Source organism: Theropithecus gelada, chromosome 7a, assembly GCF_003255815.1.
Source record: "Theropithecus gelada isolate Dixy chromosome 7a, Tgel_1.0, whole genome shotgun sequence".
Lineage (NCBI taxonomy): Eukaryota > Metazoa > Chordata > Mammalia > Primates > Cercopithecidae > Theropithecus > Theropithecus gelada.
Window position 1 is genome coordinate 48,396,129 of NC_037674.1, and position 23,368 is coordinate 48,419,496.

Sequence of the window (23,368 nt, forward strand, 5' to 3'; positions counted from 1 at the left end):
GTTACGTGAATAGGACAGTCTTTTCAATATGAAAATTAAAGAGCATCCCAACTGAGAGACTTCAGGGGAAGGGGCTCTGCAGCTTTTCCAAAACCTTTTTCTTCAACTCCAACCAGGGCCTCCCTCTGGCTATTCTTTCTAGAAGCCATTTCTTATCTGTTCTTGTTCCTCAACTCCAATAAGCCATTGTTTTTGCCACACCATTCAAGGCCAGGCTAGCAGACTCAAAACCACTGAACAATGAAGACTGCACTGAGATTTAAAGGAAAGTCCCCAGAGACTGTCAACACTGCTTCATATTTTTTTTTCTTTTTTTTTTTTGAGACAGAGTTTTGCTCTGTTCCCCGGGCTGGAGTGCAGTGGTACAACCATAGCTCACCACAGCCTTGACCTCCCAGGCTCAAGCGATCCTCCTGCCTCAGCCTCTAGAGTAGCTGGGACTACAGGCATGAGTCACCGGGCCTGGCTAATTTTTTATTTTTATTTTTAATAGAGACAAGGCCTCACTATGTTGCCCAGGCTAGTCTCGAACTCCTGAGCTCAAGAGATCTCAGCCTCCCAAATTGCTAGGATTACAGGCATAAGCCAACATACTCGGCCCATTTCAGATTTAATATGTCCCACCCAGAAGCTTCAAAAGGCATTAACTTGCTAATTAACTGCTTATATAGACGGCTTTGTACAGAGGTACTTTTGTGTTATCTAAGAAATCCCGGCTTCTGGATAAAAATATACTCCTCTCCCTTTTCTGCCTTGACACATGCCCTTTACTTGCCAATTCTGAAAGTTTTGCCCCAAACACTTTACTTCCTTTCTCTAATTCTTGGCTAGTGCTCCACTTCCAAGATGAGACAACGAGGGCCACAGGCCATATTTACCCTCCTGCCTGAAACAACAAAAAAGACAAAATGTATGAAACAATGGTTTTCAAAACATTGTGTGAACATCAGACAATAAAGGACGATCCCTAAAAAACAGGAATAAACTGGCCAGGCACGGTGGCTCATGCCTGTAAGCCCAGCACTTTGGGAGGCTGAGACAGGCAGATCACTTGAGGTCAGGAGTTCAAGACCAGCCTGGCCAACATGGTGAAACCCTATCTCTACCAAAAATACAAAAAATTTAGCTAGGCGTGGTGGCGTACACCTGTAATCCCATCTACTCAGGAGGCTGAGGCAGAAGAATCACTTGAACCTGGGAGGGTAGAGAGCCAAGATCATGCCACTGCACTTTAGCATGGGCGACAAAGCAAAAAAGAAACAGGAATAAATTTAGTAAGCCCTACAAACATCTCAGCATATTACTGTAAAAGAATTTCCAGGTATACGGAACCTGAAAGAATTTATCACTAGCAGACTCCCACTACAAGCAATGTTAAAAGAAGTCCTTCTGGCAGAAGGGAGAATGACACGAGATGGAAATATGTTTTTGTATTTTTTTGAGACGGAGTCGCTCAGGCTGGAGTACAGTGGTGTGATCTCGGCTCACTGTAACCTCCACCTCTTGCATTTAAGTGATTCTCCCGCCTCAGCCTCCCAAGTAACTGGGATTATGGACACGCACCACCACGCTTGGCTAATTTTTTTTTTTTTTGTATTTTTAGTAGAGATGGGGTTTCACCATGTTGACCTGACCGTGTCAGGCTGGTCTTGAACTCCTGACCTCAAGTGATCTGCCCATCTTGGCCTTCCAAAGTGCTGCAATTACAGGCATGAGCCACCATGCCCAGCCAGAAATACGGATCTAAACAAAGAAATGAAGAACAACAGAAATGGTAATGCTAGATAAGTACATAAGATTATTTTTCTTATTATTTAAATCTCTTTAAGAGATAACTGAAGAAAAGTACTAACAAATGTAGTGTGAGGTTTGTAACATGCAGAAGTCAAGTATTTCACAATGATCGTATAAAGATTGGAGGGAGAGAAGTACAGGCATACCTCATTTTATTGTGCTTCACTTGACTGTGCTCTGCAGACACTGCAGTTTTTACAAATTGACAGTTTGTGGCAACCCTGTGGTCCCCTCTGGGCACCACTTTTCCAACAGCATGTAATCACTTCGTGTCTCTGTCACATTCTGGTTGTTCTCACATTTCGAAGGTTTTCATTATTATGTCTGTTATGGTGATCAGTGATCTTTGATGGATGCTACTATTATAACTATTTTGGGACACCACAGATCATTCCCACATAAGACAGTGAACTTAATCGATAAATAATTTATGTGTTCTGACCACTCCATGGACCGGCTGTTCCCGTCTCTCGCCCTCTCCTTGGGCCTCACTAAAATTTCCTGAGACATAACAATATTGAAATTAGGCCAGTTAATAACCCTACAATGGCCTCTGTGTGTTCAAGTGAATGGAAGAATTGCACATCTCTAACTTTAAATCAAAAGCTAGAAATGATTAAACTTAGCAAAGAAGGCATGTAGAAAGCTGAGAAAAGCCTTTTATGCTGTTAGCCAAGTTGTGAATGCAAAAAGTCCTTGAAGGAAATTAAAAGTGCTACTCTAGTGAACATACGAATATAAGAAAGCAAAACAAAACAAAACAAAAACAAAAAACAACAACAAAAAGAAAGCAAAACAGCCCTATTGCTGATATGTGAAAGTTTGAATGGTCTGGATAGCAGATCAAACAAGCTACAACATTCCCTTAAGCCAAAGCCTAATCCAGAGCAATGCCCTACTCTCTCCAATTCTATGAAGGCTGAGAGAGGTGAGGAAGCTGCAAAAGAAAAGTTGGAAGCTAGCAGAGGTTGGTTCATGAGGTTTAAGGAAAGAAGCTGTCTCCACAACATAAAAATGCAAGGTGAAGCAGCAAGTGCTGATGCAGAAGCTGCAGCAACTTATCCAAAAGATCTAGCTAAGATCACTGATGAACATGGCTGCACTAAACAACAGGTTTGATGTACACAAAACAGCCTTCTGTTGTAGGGTAATGCTGGATAAGTACATAAGATAATTTTAAGAAGGTGCCATCTAGGACTTTCAGAGCTGGAGAGCAGAAGTCAATGCCTACCTTCAAAGCTTCAAAGAACAAACTGACTCTCTTGTTGGGGCTAACACAGCTGGTGACTAAATTGAAGCCAATGCTCACTGACCATTCTGAAAAATTCTAGGATCCCTAAGTATGATGCTAAATCTACTCTGCCTGTGTTCTATAAATGGAACAATAAAGCCTGAATGACAGCATACCTGTTTACAGTTTAATAGGCATTTTAAGCCCACTGTTCAGAACTACTGCTCACAAAAAAAAAAAAAATTTGTTTAAAGTATCACTGCTCATTGACAGTATACCTAGTCACCCAAGAGCTCTGCTGGAAATGTATAGGGAGAAGGATGATGTTTTCATGCCCGCTAACACAACATCCATTCTGCAACCCATAAATTAAGAAGTTATTTTGACTTTTTTTCTTGAGACAGAGTCTGGATCTGTCACCCAGGCTGGAGTATAGTAGCCTGATCTCAGTCCACTGCAATCTCCTTCAAGTGATTCTTGTGCCTGAGCCTCCTGAGTAGCTGGGACTGCAGGCGTGCACTACCACACCTGGCCAGTTTTTGTATTTTTAGTAGAGATGGGGTTTCACCATGTTGGCCAGACTGGTCTCAAACTCCCGGCCTCAAGTGATCTGCCCACCTTAGCCTCTCAAAGTGCTAGGATTACAGGCATGAGCCACTGCACCTGGCTAGAATTTTGACTTTCAAGTCTATTATTTAAGAAATACATTTCATAAGGCTATAGCTGCCATGGATAATAACTCCTCTGATGGATCTGGGCAAATAAACTGAAAACCTCTGGAAAGAATTTACCATTCTAAATACCATTAAGAACATTTATGATTTATAGGAGGAAGGCAGCATATCAACATTAACAGGAGTTTCAAAGAAGTTGATTCTAACCCTCTTGGACACCTTTGAGATTCAAGACTTCAGTAAAGGAAGTAACTGCAGATGAGGCGAAAATTGCAAGAGAACTAGAATGAGCAGTGGGGCCTGAAGATGTGACTGAATTACTGTATTCTTCATGATAAAACTTGAACAGATAGAGTTGCTTCTTATGGATGAGCAAAGAGTGGTTTTTTGAGATGGAATCTACTCCTAGTAAAGATGCTGTGAATATTGTTGAAATGACAACAAAAGATTTAGAGTATTACATACACTTAGTTGATAATGGCAAATAGCAGGAAGGTTTGAGAGGACTGCCTCCAATTTTTAAAAGTTTTTTAATTTTTCATTTTTAGAGACAGGAATTTGCTCTATCACCCAACCTAGAGTGCAGTGGCACAATCATAGCTCACAGTAGCCTCAAACTCCTAGGCTTACGAGATCTTCCTGCCTCAGCTTCCCAAGTAGCTGAGATGATAAGCACATGCCACCATGCCCAGCTAATTAAAAAACATTTTTTTTAGAGATGGGGTCTCGCTATGTTGCCCAGGCTCAAGTGATCCTCCTGCCTTATTCTCCCAAAGTGCTGGGATTACAGGTGTGAGCCACTGTACCTCGCCTGATTCCAATTTTGAATGAAGTTCCACTGTGGGTAAAGTGCTATCAAACAGCATCACATGCTACAGAGAAATCTTTTGCGAAAGGAAGAGTTAACTGATGTGGCAAATGTCATTGTTTTATTTTAAGAAATTGCCACAGCCACCCCAACCTGCAGCCACCACCCTGATCAGCAAGCAGCCATCAATATCAAGGCAAAGTACTGCCAGCAAAAAGATTATGACTGTCTGAAAGCTCAGATAATTGTTAACATTTATGGGTAACAAAGTACTCTAAAATTGTGTACACTTTTTTTTTTAGACATAATGGTACTGCACACTTACTTGACTACAGTACAGTGTAAACATAACTTTTAATGCACTGTGAAACAAAATTCATGCGATTCATTCTATTGCAGTATTTGTTTTATTGCAGTGCTCTAGAACCAAACATGCAGTATCCTGAGGTATGCCTGTTATCACTTGAAAGTAGACTGTGTGTGATAGGCTAAAGATGTACAGTATAAACTCTAATGCAACCACTAAGAAAAAAAGAATTATACCTAGTAAAGAAGATAAAATGAAATCATAGAAAATAATCCAAAAGAGTACAGAAAAAGAGGGAAAAAGATAGAGATGGGACAAATAGCAAACAAATAGCAAGATGCCAAATTTAAACCTAACCTGATATATCAATAATCACATTAGATATAAACAGTCTAAACACTCCGATTAAAAGGCAGAGACTGTCAAAGTGGGTTAAAAAGCAAGTCTCAACTATATGCTGTCTATTAAAAAATACACTTTAAAGTAAAAAGATGCAAATAGATTAAAAGCACAAGGACGGAAAAAGATATACCATGCCAATACTAATCAAATGAAAGCTGGAATGGCTATTTCAATCAAAATAGATTTCAGAGCAAAGAAAATTATGAAATGATTTTATTTATCCCTAGTAATAATAAAGGAATTAATTCATGAAAGGGATGTAACAATCCTAAACATTTATATACCTAATAAAGAGTTTCAAAATACATAAAGTAAAATGTTACAGAACTATAAAGGAAATAGACAGGTATCCAAAATTACAGTTGGAGATGTCAACATCCCTCTTAATAATTGATAGATCAAATAGACCAAAAAAAAAAAAAAAAAGAGTAAGAATATAAAAGACTTGAACACTATCAATCAACCTCACCTAATTGACATTTACAGAACACTCGACCCAACAACAGAAAGGCTTATGTACATTCTTGAAACTTTCAAGTACACACAGAACCTCACCAAGATAGACCATATTCTGTGCCATAAAAACGTATCTAAAACTTAGTAGGATTCAGGTCATAGAAAGCATATTTTCTGACCATACTGAAATTGAAATAGAAATCAATAACAGAAAGACATCTGGAAAATTCCCAAATATTTAGAAACTAAATAACATACCTCTAAGTAGTCCATGAATGGGCTATTAAATGGCACATCTCAATAAATCAAAGGGATATTAGTATTTTGAATTGAATGAAAATAAAAATAACATATCCCAATCTTTGGGATGCAGCTAAAGCAGTACTTAGGGGATATTTATATCACTAAACCCCTATATGAGAAAACAGGAAAGGTCTCAAATCAATGACTGTAGCTTCTCACATTAGGAAACTAGAAAAAGAAGAGCAAGTTAAATCTGAAGCAAGCAAAATCCAAGGAAAATAGAAAAATAGAGAAAAATCAATTAACCAAAAGCTAATTACTTATTAATAAGAGCAATAAAATTTATAAACCTCTAGCCAAACTGATCAGAAAAAAAGAAGATACAGGTCGGACAGCTTTGAAGAGAGCAGTGGTTCTCCCAGCACGGAGGTTGAGATCTGAGAACGGACAGACTGCCTGCTCAAGTGGGTCTCTGACCCCTGAGTAGCCTAACTGGGAGACATCCCCCATTAGGTGCAGAACCTCACACCTCACACAGCTGGGCACACCTCTGACACGAAGCTTCCAGAGCAAGAATCAGACAGCAACACTCGATGTTCAGCAATATTCTATCTTCTGCAGCCTCCGCTGCTGATACCCAGGCAAACAGGGCCTGGAGTGGACCTCAAGCAAACTCCAACAGACCTGCAGCTGAGGGTCCTGACTGTTAGAAGGAAAACTAACTAACAGAAAGGACACCCACACCAAAACCACATCAGTACGTCACCATCATCAAAGACCAAAGGCAGATAAATCCACAAAGATGGGGAAAAAGTAGTACAGAAAAGCTGGAAATTCAAAAAATCAGAGAACATCTCCCGCTCCAAAGGAACGCAGCTCATTGCCAGCAACGGAACAAAGCTGGATGGAGAATGACTTTGACGAGTTGAGAGAAGAAGGCTTCAGTCGATCTAACTTCTCAGAGCTAAAGGAGGAACTACATACCCAGTGCAAAGAAACTAAAAACCTTGAAAAAAGAATGGAAGAATGGATAACTAGAATAATCAATGCAGAGAAGACCATAAAAGAACTGATAGAGATGAAAATCATAACACGAGAACTACGTGACAAATGCACAAGCTTCAGTAACCGACTCGATCAACTAGAAGAAAGACTATCAGTGATTGAAGATGAAATGAATGAAATGAAGCGAGAAGAGAAGTGTAGAGAAAAAAGAGTAAAAAGAAATGAACAAAGCCTCCAAGAAATACGGGATTATGTGAAAAGATCAAATCTATGTCTGATTGTGTGCCTGAAAGTGACAGAGAAAATGGAACCAAGTTGGAAAACACTCTACAGGATATCATCCAGGAGAACTTCCCCAACCCAGTAAGGCAGGCCAACATTCAAATTCAGGATATACAGAGAACGCCACAAAGATACTCCTCGAGAGGAGCAACTCCAAGATACATAATTGTCAGATTCACCAAAGTTGAAATGAAGGAAGAAATGTTAAAGGCAGCCAGAGAGAAAGGTCGGGTTACCCACAAAGGGAAGCCCTTCAGACTAACAGCAGATCTCTCGGCAGAAACTCTACAAGCCAGAAGAGAGTGGGAGACAACATTCAACATTATTAAAGAAAAGAATTTTCAACCCAGAATTTCACATCCAGTCAAACTAAGTTTCATAAGTGAAGGAGAAATAAAATCCTTTACAGACAAGCAAATGCTCAGAGATTTTGTCACCACCGGGCCTGCCCTACAAGATATCCTGAAGGAAGCACTAAACATGGAAAGGAACAAGTGGTACCAGCCATTGCAAAAACATGCCAAAATGTAAAGTCCATCGGACTTTAGGAAGAAAATGCATCAACTAATGAGCAAAACAACCCGCTAATATCATAATGACAAGATCAAGTTCACACATTAACAATATTAACCTTAAATGTAAATGGACTAAATGGTCCAATTAAAAGACACAGACTGGCAAATTGGATACAGAGTCATGACCCATCAGTTTGCTGTATTCAGGAGACCCATCTCACATGCAGAGACACACACAGGCTCAAAATAAAGGGATGGAGGAAGATCTACCAAGCAAATGGAAAACAAAAAAAAGCAGGGGTTGCAATCCTAGTCTCTGATAAAACAGACTTTAAACCATCAAAGATCAAAAGAGACAAAGAAGGCCATTACATAATGGTAAAGGGATCAATTCATCAGGAAGAGCTAACTATCCTAAATATATATGCACCCAATACAGGAGCACCCAGATTCATAAAGCAAGTCCTTAGAGACTTACAAAGAGACTTAGACTCCCATATAATAATAATGGGAGACTTTAACACTCCACTGTCAACATTAGACAGATCAACGAGACAGAAAGTTAACAAGGATATCCAGGAATTGAACTCAACTCTGCACCAAGCGGACCTAATAGACATCTACAGAACTCTCCACCTCAAATCAACAGAATATACGTTCTTCTCAGCACCACATCACACTTATTCCAAAACTGACCACATAGTTGGAAGTAAAGCACTCCTCAGCAAATGTAAAAGAACAGAAATTATAACAAACTGTCTCTCAGACCACAGTGCAATCAAACTAGAACTCAGGACTAAGAAACTCAGTCAAAATTGCTCAACTACATGGAAACTGAACAACCTGCTCCTGAATGACTGCTGGGTACATAACGAAATGAAGGCAGAAATAAAGATGTTCTTTGAAACCATTGAGAACAAAGATACAACATACCAGAATCTCTGGGACACATTTAAAGCAGTGTGTAGAGGGAAACTTATAGCACTAAATGCCCACAAGAGAAAGCAGGAAAGACCTAAAATTGACACCCTAACATCACAATGAAAAGAACTAGAGAAGCAAGAGCAAACACATTCAAAAGCTAGCAGAAGGCAAGAAATAACTAAGATCAGAGCAGAATTGAAGGAGATAGAGACACAAAAAACCCTCCAAAAAAATCAATGAATCCAGGAGCTCGTTTTTTGAAAAGATCAACAAAATTGATAGACCACTAGCAAGACTAATAAAGAAGAAAAGAGAGAAGAATCAAATAGACGCAATAAAAAACAATAAAGGGGATATCACACCACCGACCCCACAAAAATACAAACTACCATCAGAGAATACTATAAACACCTCTACGCAAATAAACTAGAAAACCTAGAAGAAATGGATACTTTTCTGGACACTTACACTCTCCCAAGACTAAACCAAGAAGTTGAATCCCTGAATAGACCAATAGCAGGCTCTGAAATTGAGGCAATAATTAATAGTCTACCAACCAAAAAAAGTCCAGGACCAGACAGATTCACAGCCAAATTCTACGAGAGGTACAAGGAGGAGCTGGTACCATTCCTTCTGAAACCATTCCAATCAATAGAAAAAGAGGGAATCCTCCCTAAGTCATTTTATGAGGCCAACATCATCCTGATACCAAAGCCTGACAGAGACACAACAAAAAAAGAGAATTTTAGACCAATATCCCTGATGAACATCAATGCAAAAATCCCCAATAAAATACTGGCAAACCGAATCCAGCAGCACATCAAAAAGCTTATCCACCCTGATCAAGTGGGCTTCATCCCTGGGATGCAAGGCTGGTTCAACATAGGCAAATCAATCACCAGCATATAAACAGAACCTAAGACAAAAACCACATGATTATCTCAATAGATGCAGAAAAGGCCTTTGACAAAATTCAACAGCCCTTCATGCTAAAAACTCTCAATAAATTCAGTATTGACGGAACGTATCTCAAAATAGTAAGAGCTATTTATGACAAACCCACAGCCAATATCATACTGAATGGGCAAAAACTGGAAGCATTCCCTTTGGAAACTGGCACAAGACAGGAATGCCCTCTCTCACCACTCCTATTCAACATAGTGTTGGAAGTTCTGGCTGGGGCAATCAGGCAAGAGAAAGAAATAAAGGGTATTTAGTTAGGAAAAGAAGAAGTCAAATTGTCCCTGTTTGCAGATGACATGATTATATATTTAGAAAACCCCATCGTCTCAGCCCAAAATCTCCTTCAGCTGATAAGCAACTTCAGCAAAGTCTCAGGATACAAAATCAACGTGCAAAAATCACAAGCATTCTTATACACCAGTAACAGACAAACAGAGAGCCAAATCATAAATGAACTCCCATTCACAATAGCTTCAAAGAGAATAAAATACCTAGGAATCCAACTTACAAGGGATGTAAAGGACCTCTTCAAGGAGAACTACAAACCACTGCTCAGTGAAATAAAAGAGGACACAAACAAATGGAAGAACATGCCATGCTCATGGATAGGAAGAATCAATATTGTGAAAACGGCCATACTGCCCAAGGTAATTTATAGATTCAATGCCATCCCCATTAAGCTACCAATGACTTTCTTCACAGAATTGGAAAAAACGCTTTAAAGTTCATATGGAACCAAAAAGACCCTGCATTGCCAAGACAATCCTAAGCCAAAAGAACAAAGCTGGAGGCATCACGCTACCTGACTTCAAACTATACTACAAGGCTACAGTAACCAAAACAGCATGGTACTGGTACCAAAACAGAGATATAGACCAATGGAACAGAACAGAGCCCTCAGAAATAATACCACACATCTACAGCCATCTGAACTTTGACAAACCTGACAAAAACAAGAAATGGGGAAAGGATTCCCTATTTAATAAATGGTGCTGGGAAAATTGGCTAGCCATAAGTAGAAAGCTGAAACTGGATCCTTTCCTTACTCCTTATATGAAAATTAATTCAAGATGGATTAGAGACTTAAATGTTAGACCTAAAACCATAAAAACCCTAGAAGAAAACCTAGGCAATACCATTCAGGACATAGGCATGGGCAAGGACTTCATGTCTAAAACACCAAAAGCAATGGCAACAAAAGCCAAAATTGACAAATGGGATCTAATTAAACTAAAGAGCTTCTGCACAGCAAAAGAAACTACCATCAGAGTGAACAGGCAACCTACAGAATGGGAGAAAATTTGTGCAATCTACTCATCTGACAAAGGGCTAATATCCAGAACCTATAAAGAACTCAAACAAATTTACAAGAAAAAAACAACCCCATCAAAAAGCGGGCAAAGGATATGAACAGACACTTCTCGAAAGAAGACATTCATACAGCCAACAGATACATGAAAAAATGCTCATCATCACTCGCCATCAGAGAAATGCAAATCAAAACCACAATGAGATACCATCTCACACCAGTTAGAATGGCAATCATTAAAAAAATCAGGAAACAACAGGTGCTGGAGAGGATGTGGAGAAATAGGAACACTTTTACACTGTTAGTGGGACTATAAACTAGTTCAACCATTGTGGAAAACAGTGTAGCGATTCCTCAAGGATCCAGAACTAGAAATAGCATTTGACCCAGCCATCCCATTACTGGGGATATACCCAAAGGATTATAAATCATGCTGCTATAAAGACACATGCACACGTATGTTTATTGCAGCACTATCCACAATAGCAAAGATTTGGAATCAACCCAAATGTCCATCAGTGACAGACTGGATTAAGAAAATGTGGCACATATACACCATGGAATACTATGCAGCCATAAAAAACGATGAGTTCGTGTCCTTTGTAGGGACATGGATGCAGCTGGAAACCATCATTCTCAGCAAACTATCACAAGAACAGAAAACTAAACACCGCATGTTCTCACTCATAGGTGGGAATTGAACAATGAGATCACTTGGACACAGGAAGTGGAACATCACACACCGGGGCCTATTGTGGGGAGGGGGGAGGGGGGAAGGATAGCATTAGGAGATATACCTAATGTAAATGATGAGTTAATGGGTGCAGCACACCAACATGCCACATGTATACATATGTAACAAACCTGCATGTTGTGCACATGTACCCTAGAACTGAAAGTATAATTAAAAAAAAAAAAAGAAGATACAAATGACCAATATCAGGAATGAGAAGGAAAACATCATTACAAATTGTAGAGATCTTAAAGGAATAATAGAATACCATAATTAACTTTATGCCAATAAATCCAACAACTCAGATGAAACAGACAAATTCCTTGAAAGATACAAACTACTAAAGTTCATTTAAAAAAAAAAAAAAGGAAAATCTAGATTTCCCTATATCTATTAAAGAAATCAGTTATTTAAAACCTTCCTACATAGAAAACCCTGGGCCTAGAAGGCTTCACTAGAAGCTTAAATTCTATAAACATTTAAGGCAGGTATAATACCAATTCGACACAAACTCTGTTTTAAAAATTGAAGAAAGGGCCAGGTGTGGTGGATGAATCCCAGCACTATGGAAGGCTGAGGCAGGTGGATTACTTGAGACCAGAAGTTGGAGACCAGCCTGGCCAGCACAGTAAAACTCCCTCTCTACTAAAAAATACAAAAATTAGCTGGGCATGGTGGCACACACCTGTAGTCTCAGCTACTTGGGAGGCTGAGGCACGAGAATCACTTGAACCTGAGAGACGGACATTGCAGTGAGCTGAGATCGCACCACTGCACTCCAGTCTGGGCAGAGTGAGACAAAAAAAAAAAAAAAAAAAAAAAAAAAAAAAAATTGAAGAGAAGCTAGGTGTGGTGGCCCTATTAAGATTTAAATAGGTTCATACACATTTAAAGCACCTAACTTAAAACAGTGCCTGGTGTATGGTAAAAAACTATAGAAGGAAATGCTAGCTATGATTACCACCTCTGGAAAATACCTAGTTCTTAATCTCTGTAGTTCTCAGATGATCTCTCAGTCCACGCTGAGAAGCATTTCAGCAAGTTAAACTGAATCTCTTTGAGAGTGCATACAGGGTGAAGTAAAGGCAGAGCCTGACACTTGAATCCTGGCTGCATCATTTACTAGCCAAGTGGCCCTGGGCACCTTACTTAGCCTCTCTAGACCTCTATCTTTGAAATCCTAAGATTGTTGTTAGGATTGAGTAACAGATTGCTTTTCTTTCCTCAATCTCCTACCAAAACCAGACTTGTTTTACTAGAATGCCTTCCAATCAGACTGGTCCCAGGACCAGCTACTCCAGAGACCAGGAGCAAATGCTGGTCCCAGGGGAGGTCAATACTGAAAGGTCAATCTTGTACTCAGCCCATGACCATCCAGGGTATTGTCTTCCCAGAGGCCAGAATTATTTGTCAGTATCAGGAGGGTGGCCTCTTAGGAATCCATGAAAACTCCTGGGATTCTGATGGGAATGTCCTGGGATCTCTCTAAAGGGCTTATGATCAATCTCCTTTTCTTCTACCCATTAGCTGGTAATATTTCCAAAGGTCAGCCCTGGAATTTCTAATCTTCTCTATTTGGGAGTTAATTACAATTTATAAACATAATGACTGCAAAAGTCTGTATTTTCTTTTTATTTTCTTTCTGAAAAGTATTTTCTACCCTAATATTTCATGAGAACTTTGATTCCTATTAAAATATGAATGTTCACATTTTAATATCCTCTCTAAATTGAAAGCACATCTACCCCTACCTCCCAGTGTACAATTTGGCTCCATATGAATTTTTCCCTGAAACTGCTGATGACCTATCCGTATTTCTGAGTTCATCTCTGGCTTCTGGTTTCACCACTCTGACCCATATTTCTATTTTTAGGCTGGTCCCCCAAAACTAGAAGACTGTTCACTATCTGTTCTCTAGTGTTAGCAGCCACAACCATTCTGCACTGATCAAGGTTATTTACTCCAGAATCATCTTTGTTAAATCTCTTCTTTGTTCCCCATGTATTGTAGTAGGTTTTAGATATATGTTTCTCCTCTCTGGCTGCTCTAATCCAAACCTTAATCAGTTTACAGGACAACAGTGGTAACTTTCTTGCTGGCCTCCCCCTTCACGCCTATTCTACTCATAGCAACAGAAACTTCTTACTCAGGTGTTATTGTGAACATGGCAACAATTTTTAATTCTACTTAAACCAAACAATTTAAGTCTTGAAGACACTCCCCTACTGACTCTCATCTAATGGCTTTTATTTTTTGGCACTCTGGATCCAGGCTCACCAACATGGCCACCTGTGTTTTCTCTCATTACTTGTATAATCCTCAGTCTCAAGGCCCACATGCTCCTATTACATGATATGGTGCCTAAGAACATGGGTTATTGGGTCAGACTGCCTGGGTTAAATTCCTCATTCCATTACCTATCAGTTGTGAACCTCTGTCTGCCTCAAGTTTCCTCATGTAGAAAGGAAGAACAATGGCAGTACTGACTAGCCTTACAGGGTCGTTGCAAGGATTAGATAATCTATGCAAAGCACTAAAGACAATGTCAGGCACAGAATAAACACTCAGAAAGTATTAGTTACTACTGATCTCCTACTATTACTGCTTCATAACAAAAGACCCAGGGTCTGCTACACACTAGGTGATCCATAAGTTGAATCAAGGAATAGATACTCATTCTTGCTCCTAAAATTATTGAAACACTAGTGAAAGGCACAGGTTTTAATCTAAAATTTTGACCTACCTTTAAATCTGAGTTGGCTGCAAATTTCTGTCCAATTAAAGCTGCATTTCCTCCTACATAGTGCTGTAAGAGAGTTCAAGGCTTTTAGACTGTATTTTAATACAACTGTATCACCCAAGTTTAATCATTTTTTATTTTAAAAATTAATTTATAGTCCATTTTCCCAAAGACATTTTGAGGTGATTTTACATCAAAGGACACACAGATGAAGTTAATGCAACAGAGAAACAGAAAGTGAGTAATAAGGTGAAGAAAATAAATAGGACAACCATGAAAATGAGTCTGATTGCTTTTAACTGTTGATCAAATTCAGCTCTGAGCTTACAGCCAGCCAGAAGAGACAACAGGAAAGAGAAAAAGTGTGGACAGGGCTTATCTTCTACATTGTAGTCCTTCTAAAATGAAAAACTTCACTATCCTGTGGAAAATCATTGAGTAGATACTATAATGAACTAAAATCTAACTCTTGAGTGAGGCACATATGGCCTTTATTTAACCCATGCTTTCCTTACCACCTTCATCTCCTGCCCTTCCCTTCCACACCCTGCTTACAGCTCTCCAAGTCAGCCTTCCTCTGTCTCTGTGCCTTTGGCACATGCTGTTTCCTTCCATTAGGACACCCTCCCCTTCTCATATACTAGGCAAAACCCTGATCACTTTCCAAGAATCAGCTGCAGTGTCACCTTTTCTGTAATGCCTTCTCTGTTCCCCTTACCTCAATGACATTTCAGCCTTCACAACCACCCTCACCAGATAGGATTACAGATCTCTTCCTACCCCTATAACCTGAACAAACCTCTAATGCGGCTCCTGTCCACTTGGGCTGCTATCATCTGGGTACACAACTAGGTCCTTCGGGGCAGGGACTGTCTTCTTCTTATAAGTGTTCAGTAAATGTTTGTTGCTAAATTTTGAGAAATGAAGAAACACACTGATGTGTTGGGAAATATAAAGGTTTTCCTGGGAGTAAATTCTAAAGATAATAGGCCCCTAATATAGGACAGTACTTTCCCTTAAACACCACATCTCTCAGCTGAGGACCCAGAGAACAAATAATTCAAGGTTGGTGTTCCATGTTGCTAAGGATGGATCCATGCGCCTTGGAAATCTGACACATAACATCTAAGGTTGCTGTTCTATTATAAAAGGTGAAAAGCCTAATAGTGTTACCTGGGTGGAATGCTACAATCCCAGCTTTCTAGTCCTCAGCCCACACAGAGGCATAGACTAAACCAGGGGTGTCCCATCTTTTGGCTGCCCTGGGTCACACTGGAAGAACTGTCTTGGGTCACATATAAAATACACTAACAATAACAGCAGCTGATGAGCTGTTAAAAAGAAGAGGGGGCAGGGGGTTAAATCTCATAATATTTTAAGAAAGTTTATGATTTGTGTTAGGCCACGTTCAAAGCCGTCCTGGGCTGCAGACTGGACAAGTTTGGAGTAAACAATTCTAGATGGTAGACATCACTCTTACGCCAATTTTGTGCTGACTAACCTCTGAATTCAGATGGGACAGTAATAGCTTTTTAGAGATAAATTTGAAACTTTCTGTGATATGTAGGCTGAAATTTGGCCCTTTAACATGTCAGCCTTAATGTTTTATTTAACCACGATGGCTAGAATTTACTAAAAAAAAATCTTGGGAAAATAGTAAGATATCTACAAGGTAGATTTCAGAATTTTCATATAATGTTTATCAACCTGCCTTAAAAAGGCACTCCCCTAGTGAAAGGGGGTTTTATAATGTTACGAAATAACTTGGACCATCACAAAGCTAGATAAAGTTGCTGTAAAAAAATTTTTCATCAAGACATAAAGGCAGAATCAAGAGAGAAGAGAAATCAAACTGGTGGTTTAAATTCCATAATCATAAAGACTTTTGAGCAGTGGACTCCTCATGTTAGAACTATCAAGATTCTCCCATAAGACATAAGAATCTCACTACTGATCTCAGCTGTCAAAATGATAATAACTGAAATCTTAACTTGCTGTCTCCTTTAGAAACTCAGCTGGGTAATGCCTATGTCCATTTCTAATGTTCAAATAGGCAGCTTCAAAGACAAAAAACTTATTATTTTCTAAAACTTTTTGAGATAGGGTTGCACCCTGTTGCCCAGACTGGAGTGCAGTGGCATGATCATGGTTCAGTGCAGCCTTGACCTCCTGGGCTCAGATGATCCTCCCACAGGCACGTGCCACCATGCCCAGCTAAATTTTTCTATTTTTTGTAGAGACAGGGTTTCACCATGTTGCCCAGGCTGGTCTCAAACTCCTGGGCTCAAGCAATCCACCTGCCTCAGCCTCCCAAGTGCTGGGATTACAGGCATGAGCCACTATGCCCGGCCTAAAATCTTAAGTCATCAAAAAAAGCAGTCACAAAGGTTTGTCTGTGAAAGGTGCCAATTAAAAATGGCATTAAGAGCGTCCCTGGCTAGAACTACCAACCTAGACTGGGTGCCCAGCCAAAAGGTTTAAATGAGGAGGAAGAATGGGGTGAGGGCAAGACACGGGAGATAACCAAACAACCAAAACTTAGCCTCAAGAGGCATGAGGGTACATGTAGGAGCAGGCATACTGGGGTGAGGTAGGAAGAGCCATGGTTCGGTCTCCAGCCTCAGCACTGCCTCTTATTCCACGTGAACCTCCAGGAAGTGCCTGGACCATGCAGGGCTTTGTATATATTCACCAGGTGAGCTTGGAAACCACTAAGGTTCTAACTCTGACAGGTTCTACCCTGCAGACCAGTGGTTCTCAAAATGAGATTCTCAGACCTACACGATCAACCACGAAACTCATTGGAAAGGTAAATTATTGGGTCTCATCCCACATCTACTGAATCAGAACTCTGGTAGTAGGCCCAGAAATCTGTGTTTCAACAGCCTCTCCAAATGATTCTGACACATGCTCAAGTCTGAGAACCATCAACCTAGACCCACAGTTTTCAACCAGGGGTGATTTTGCTCCCCTCCTCTTCAAACTGGAATGAAAAGTTGCTTGCTTGCTTCTAGGAACCATATGAAGAAGGCATCTTTTCCCACCCTCAATTTACTACTGCTGAACCAAACAGACCTGGGCTCCTGGGAACTCTGATGCAACCTGGGCAATGTCGTGAAAAGTTTCCTTATCACTGAAGAAGCGCTCAGCAGCTGCTCCCTTCCCCATGAAGTGAATGAAGGCTTCTTCCAGATCATTCCTTGAATGCAGAACGCTGTGATCTTTCCCATTCCCAGGACTAAGGCCAAGTGCCTGCAAGAGCTTCACCCCTGAGAGCACCACATCAACACATGCATTGACTCTGGAAGGAGGAAAAAAACTGTGTGAAAGCAGCAGAAGCACCAAGTAACCGTTTTGCATTTAACAAAAGGAAAATGTTTCTCAGAACCCTATTCAACAGAAAAACAGGGGAAGTAGATCTGAAACCTGGGAGAGGAAATAGCACATGGCAGGAGAAAAATTACATTAACTGGATGTATGTATTAGGATCAGAACACAGGACTCCTCAATAGTTTGGCAAACATTTACACTAGTTACACAGTGAGAAGACAGGTGCTTAGCATTTCAGAACAAAGCTACTGTAACAAAAATGTAACATTTCTGAGAAAACGCTGGCAGAGCCAAACTGGATTCATGCTGGCTGTGTGACTTGGGCAAGTCACTAATTTCTCTGTGCCTTGGTTTCCTCATCCACAAAATGGCAATAATATGAGCATTTAACTCATAGAGCTATGGTTAAGATTAAATATGTGAATGTATACTTAGGAACAGCAATTGGCAGAGTAAGCAAAATACGTGTTTCAGTCAAAGGCTAAGTATCAGGCATCTTCCCTCCAAAGAAAAATGAGGATGGTGGCAAGATACAATAAATTACTAAATGCCGAGTACTCCCAGCTGAAACCCTGTCTCTTAGACTTTAGTGGTGGTTTACAGACTTAGGCACACCTGCGGCATTGTAAGAACTCACCCTTTGGCCAGTGTTCACAGGACTGACCCATGAACGTTAAAGACCTGCCACTCTTGGTTGTCTCGGTGGAAATTATAAAGTACAGGTTGAATGCCTTATCTGAAGAGCTTGAGATCAGAAGTGTTTCTGATTTTGGAATATTTACATATACATGAGATATCCTGGGAATGCGACTCACGTCCAAACACAAATCCATTTCACATATACTTCATACATACAGCCTGAAGGTAACTTTATACAGTGTTTTAAATACTTTTGTCCATGAAATAAAGTTTGTATTCCTTATGTGTGGGTGGAATTTTCACATATAAATATTTAATATACATCAGCAGCATCATGTCAGTGCCCCAAAGTTTTGGATTTCAGAGCATTTTGGATGCTCAACTTGTACTAAGGTTGTCTGGCATGGCCTCTCCTATGTGTGTATGGAGAAGGTCTGTCTTATATTTTCAGGGTTTCTTTGCTAAGTCATCCCTCTTTTAAAGAGAACGTTTAAATAATTAAGGTAGTTAGATGAGGTCTTCCTGCCCCTACCCCTATCATGGTAATCTTTATTCCTGCCTCTGCCTATTGGGATGTCATTCTGGCCAGTGAGGTTGGATTACCATACAGACAGCTTCCAGCCGGCCAAGTGAGACGGCCCCTAATGATACGGGTGACTGGGCTTCAGAGTTAATTCTGACCAGCTCTGAAACCACAAGGTAAACTCATTAATAAAAATGTCCCAATGGATGAAATTTTGGTGTAAAATGCATAGTTACATTTCCCTTTTAGTCTCTTTCAAAAATGAAGAGGAATGAGACTGGGATGAAGAGGAATTTTACCAGGTATATTCCTACTTTTAACATGCATGTGTTCCTTTTATAATTTTTAAAATGATATAACTTTAAAAAGGTTTGTATGCAGACTAGATATTATTTACATCACTTAAGGAAGATTTACAAGGGCAAGGAAGAGAAATCCTCCCCCAAGACACAAGCAGACTGCATCTTCATTATAAGGGTCCTTTTTATTAATTCTTCCCCTAGGGATTCATGTTTTGAAAGGAGTTTTGCCTATCAAATAGCATTTAAATACTCACAGTTTCTTGTTCGACATACATAATGACTGGTCAACTGAAGAAGCATAACCTAAGAGTTACTATGCCTTTCAGTGCATAAAACATCTAGCTACTCTAATTATTTGGCTCTTCTCTTTAAAAGAGGGATGATTTATAGCAAAGAAACACTGAAAATATAAGCCAGAACTTCTCCATGACACATACAGAAGGGGCTATTCTGGACACGCACGTGGCAGTTGCTTAAAAATATCTTTAAAATCTTTCCTTTCACAGCCTTCAATGTAAAGAAACCAAACACACCTTGCAAACTGTCTCAATTTTACCTCAGACATGGTGCCCTTTATTTCTAATGAATGCAGCATTAGATTGGTAGGTAGAATCAATAGGAATACAAGTATCTCTGGCTTTCAGATGCCAGTAGGTTCCTAAGTTTCAGACAATGAGGGCTTGAGTAAGGAGGGATACCATTTCCTCCAGACAGCCCAGTCTAAAAATTGTATCCAAATGGATTTGGGTCCCGAGTCTGAAGAGTGAAGGTTCAGAAACGGAGGGAAATCTGCCTTTGAAAATAACTACTTCAGAAACTATAAACACCCTCAAGCCTGTAATCCCAGCACTTTGGGAGGCTGAGGCGGGTGGATCATGAGGTCAGGAGTTCGAGACCAGCCCGGCCAAGATGGTGAAACCCCGTCTCTACTGAAAATACAAAAATTAGCTGGGCATGGTGGTGGGCACCTGTAATCCCAGCTACTTGGGAGGCTGATGCAGGAGAATCGCTTGAACCTGGAAGGTGGAGGTTGCAGTGGGCTGAGACTGTGCCATGGTACTCCAGCCTGGGTGACAGAGTGAGACTCTGTCTCAAAAAACAAACAAACAAACAAAAACTATAAACACCCCACTCTCCATATCTAGTACTGCTGAGATTTTAAACAGTCTGACTCCTCAAAGATGAGAATGGGGAAAGCTGTTCAGTATATTTTGTGACACAAGGCAAAACCCAACAGAACTAATTTTGAGTTACAAAATATCACTATCATGGAACATTTTCCATCCCTCACCTAATCACATCAGGAATACTGAGGGAAAATAACCAGTTTCTCAGACTGGTTCATGGTTTACTTGATAACTTTTTATAATTAAAATAACCAGGCTGAGCACAGTGGCTCACACTTGTAACCCCAGCACTTTGGGAGGCCAAGGCGGGTAGATCACCTGAGCCTAGGAGTTCCAGACCAGCCTGAGCAATATAGCAAGACCCCGTCTCTACAAAAAATACAAAAATTACCCAGGTGTGGTGGTGCACACCTGCAGCCCCAGCTACTCAGGAAGCTGAGGCAGGAGGATCACCTGAGCCTGGGAGGCAGAGGTTGCAGTGAACCAAGATGGCACCACTGCTCTTCAGCCTGGGCGAGAGAGCAGGACCCTTTTTCAAAAAAACACTGAACATCTACTACATGCTAGATGCCAAACGAGTACTTTACATGTACTTTCTTGTTCTGTTTTATAATACTTTAACCAGAATAAGAATCTTTCTCTGCACTTTCTCATCTCAATAGCATCCCAAAATGTAAAAAGCATTATTACCTAAGATGTTGTATTATCAAGGGGAAATAAAGGGAGACACAGTTAAAGAATCAGAAAACAAAATTATGCTCATCTGACATGCAAGCAGAATCTCACACATCAGTAAAAAATGTGTATTAGATGACAGTGTGATTTTGGAGAAAACACAAATGAAACAACTGGAAAATAGGTCAAGACAATAGATGCTGAATGTCAAAATGGGCTGGGGGGGCTGGGAAAGAGGGCATAGTTCTCCCATCTAGACCTTAAGTGCCTCTAAGGTAAAGATGATGTTTCCTATCTCCTCCCTTCTGTTTCATCACCTGTAAAATGTTTTCTAAGGTTTTCTTTTTTTTGAGACGGAGTCTCGCTCCATCGCCCAGGCTGAAGTGCAGTGGCGCGATCTCGGCTCACTGCAAGCTCTGCCTCCTGAGTTCACACCTTTCTCCTGCCTCAGCCTCCCGAGTAGCTGGAACTACAGACGCCCGCCACCACACCCGGCTAATTTTTTGTATTTTTAGTAGAGACGGGGTTTCACCATGTTAGCCAGGATGATCTCGATCTCCTGACCTCGTGATCCACCTGCCTTGGCCTCCCAAAGTGCTGGGATTACAGGCGTGAGCCACCGCGTCCGGAGATTTTTCTAAGGTTTTCGCTAGTTTTACATTACATGCATCAGCTGTTATAAGAGCTAATCATAATCGTTAAGACACAGAACTGTAAAGAGACGGGAAAAAAAGGCAGTGGTCCCTGGGCTGAACCCTAGCTCCTGCATCTAGACAGAGAAAGGCGGCTGATCTTTAAGAAGCACTCCATGCTAGGCAGGCATTTTCAGATAGATTAAACCTATTTGCAAAATGCTGTAAGACTGCTAAGTAGTCATCACTGCTTTTAGCTAAGAAAAGTGAAGCTGTGGATTAACTAACATTTCAAAAGCCACAGACAGGCGGATCTGAAATTCAAACCCAGATTTATCTGATACTGAAGCCCACGTAGGAAGTACACACAAGCAAAATTGTACACGAAGGGATTAACCTTGTGTTTGGATACAATAAAGAATGATCTAGCTACAATGGAGAATTCATACAGGGGAGAAGACCAAGATATGTTTCAAGGGTAGGGGTGAAGCCAGTTCCAGAGGCAATAAATATTAGCATAAGGGTGTTTTGTTGTTTGAGACGGAGTTTCACTCTTGTTGCCCAGGCTGGATGGAGTGCAATGACACGATCTCGGCTCACCACAGCCTCCATCTCCTAGGTTCAAGCAATTGTCCTGCCTCAGCCTCCCGAGTAGCTGGGATCACAGGCATGCACCATCACGCCCGGCTAATTTTGTATTTTTAGTAGAGATGGGGGTTTCTCCATGTTGGTCAGGCTGGTCTCGAACTCCTGACCTCAGGTGATCTGCCCACCTCAGCCTCCCAAAGTGCTGGGATTACAGGCGTGAGCCACCGTGCCCGCTGGGTTTCATCATTTTTAAACCAATGAACAACAGGTACCAGAGTCTGATTTAGAAGCAGGGGAAGTTTCCTAGAAACATCTTAAACACCTTAAAACTCCTGTCCTTTACTTCTTTGACCCCTTTCCACCAGCCCCTTAAGTGCCTCCCAGAATTCCACCTTTACCATTTTTACCTTCTCTTCTTCTCTTCCTGGGTGATCCTATACAGTCTCTGGCTTCAACCTAAGTACCAGTGTCTCCAAAATTTGCAATCCTGTTTCTCAATATATTCCTAAAAACCAGCTTCTCATTTTCAGTAGCTGAGAAGCTTCATCTGAAATCCCATAACAATGTATGTATATTTCTCCTCTGAAATCCAATTTATCTTTTTAAACTTGTTTTTCTTAAATCTCTCTTAATGGCAATAACATGGCATCAACCAGGAACCAGAAATGGGAAAGACCAGGCTTCAATTGCTCCTCTGGCACTTGATAGCTGCAAGATCTTGGGCAAATAAATCAATGTGTGAAGACTTGGTGATAATGTCTGTTATCTGCCTGCCTCATAAAGTTGTTGCACTGGTCAATTTTCATAATGGTATAATGATTGCCCGGGACTGAGTAATGTATAAAGGCCAGAGGTTTAATTGACTCACAGTTCAGCATGGCTGGGGAGGCCTCAGGAAGCTTACTCATGGTAGAAGGGGAAGGGGAAACAAGGCACCCTATTCTTCAGGTGTCAGGAAGGAGACGTGCCAAGCGAATAGCAGGGAAGAGCCCCTTATAAAACCAAAGGATCTCATGAGAACTCACTCACTATCAGAACAGAACGGGGGAACCGCCCCTGTGATTCAATTACCTCCACCTGGTCTCTCCTTTGATTAGCTTATGGGGATTACAATTCAAGATGAGATTTGGGTGGGGACACAAAGCCTAATCATATTAGTTGTTATA

General features: G+C 40.5%; 1 protein-coding gene across 3 annotated transcripts in view; it reads right to left on the bottom strand.

Moving 5' to 3' along the window:
- The window catches only part of ADPGK (ADP dependent glucokinase), a 36,033-nt gene that overhangs the window by 9,078 nt on the left and 3,587 nt on the right, over positions 1–23,368 (bottom strand). For 2 of the 3 annotated variants that reach the window (XM_025390445.1, XM_025390446.1), the window contains exons 2-3: positions 17,462–17,687; positions 14,390–14,452 (exon numbers count right to left, since the gene is read on the bottom strand). In XM_025390445.1, coding sequence (XP_025246230.1) covers positions 14,390–14,452; positions 17,462–17,687 — 289 coding nt within the window. The remainder of the gene's footprint in view (positions 1–14,389; positions 14,453–17,461; positions 17,688–23,368) is intronic. The other variant, XM_025390448.1, reaches the window with a different exon arrangement.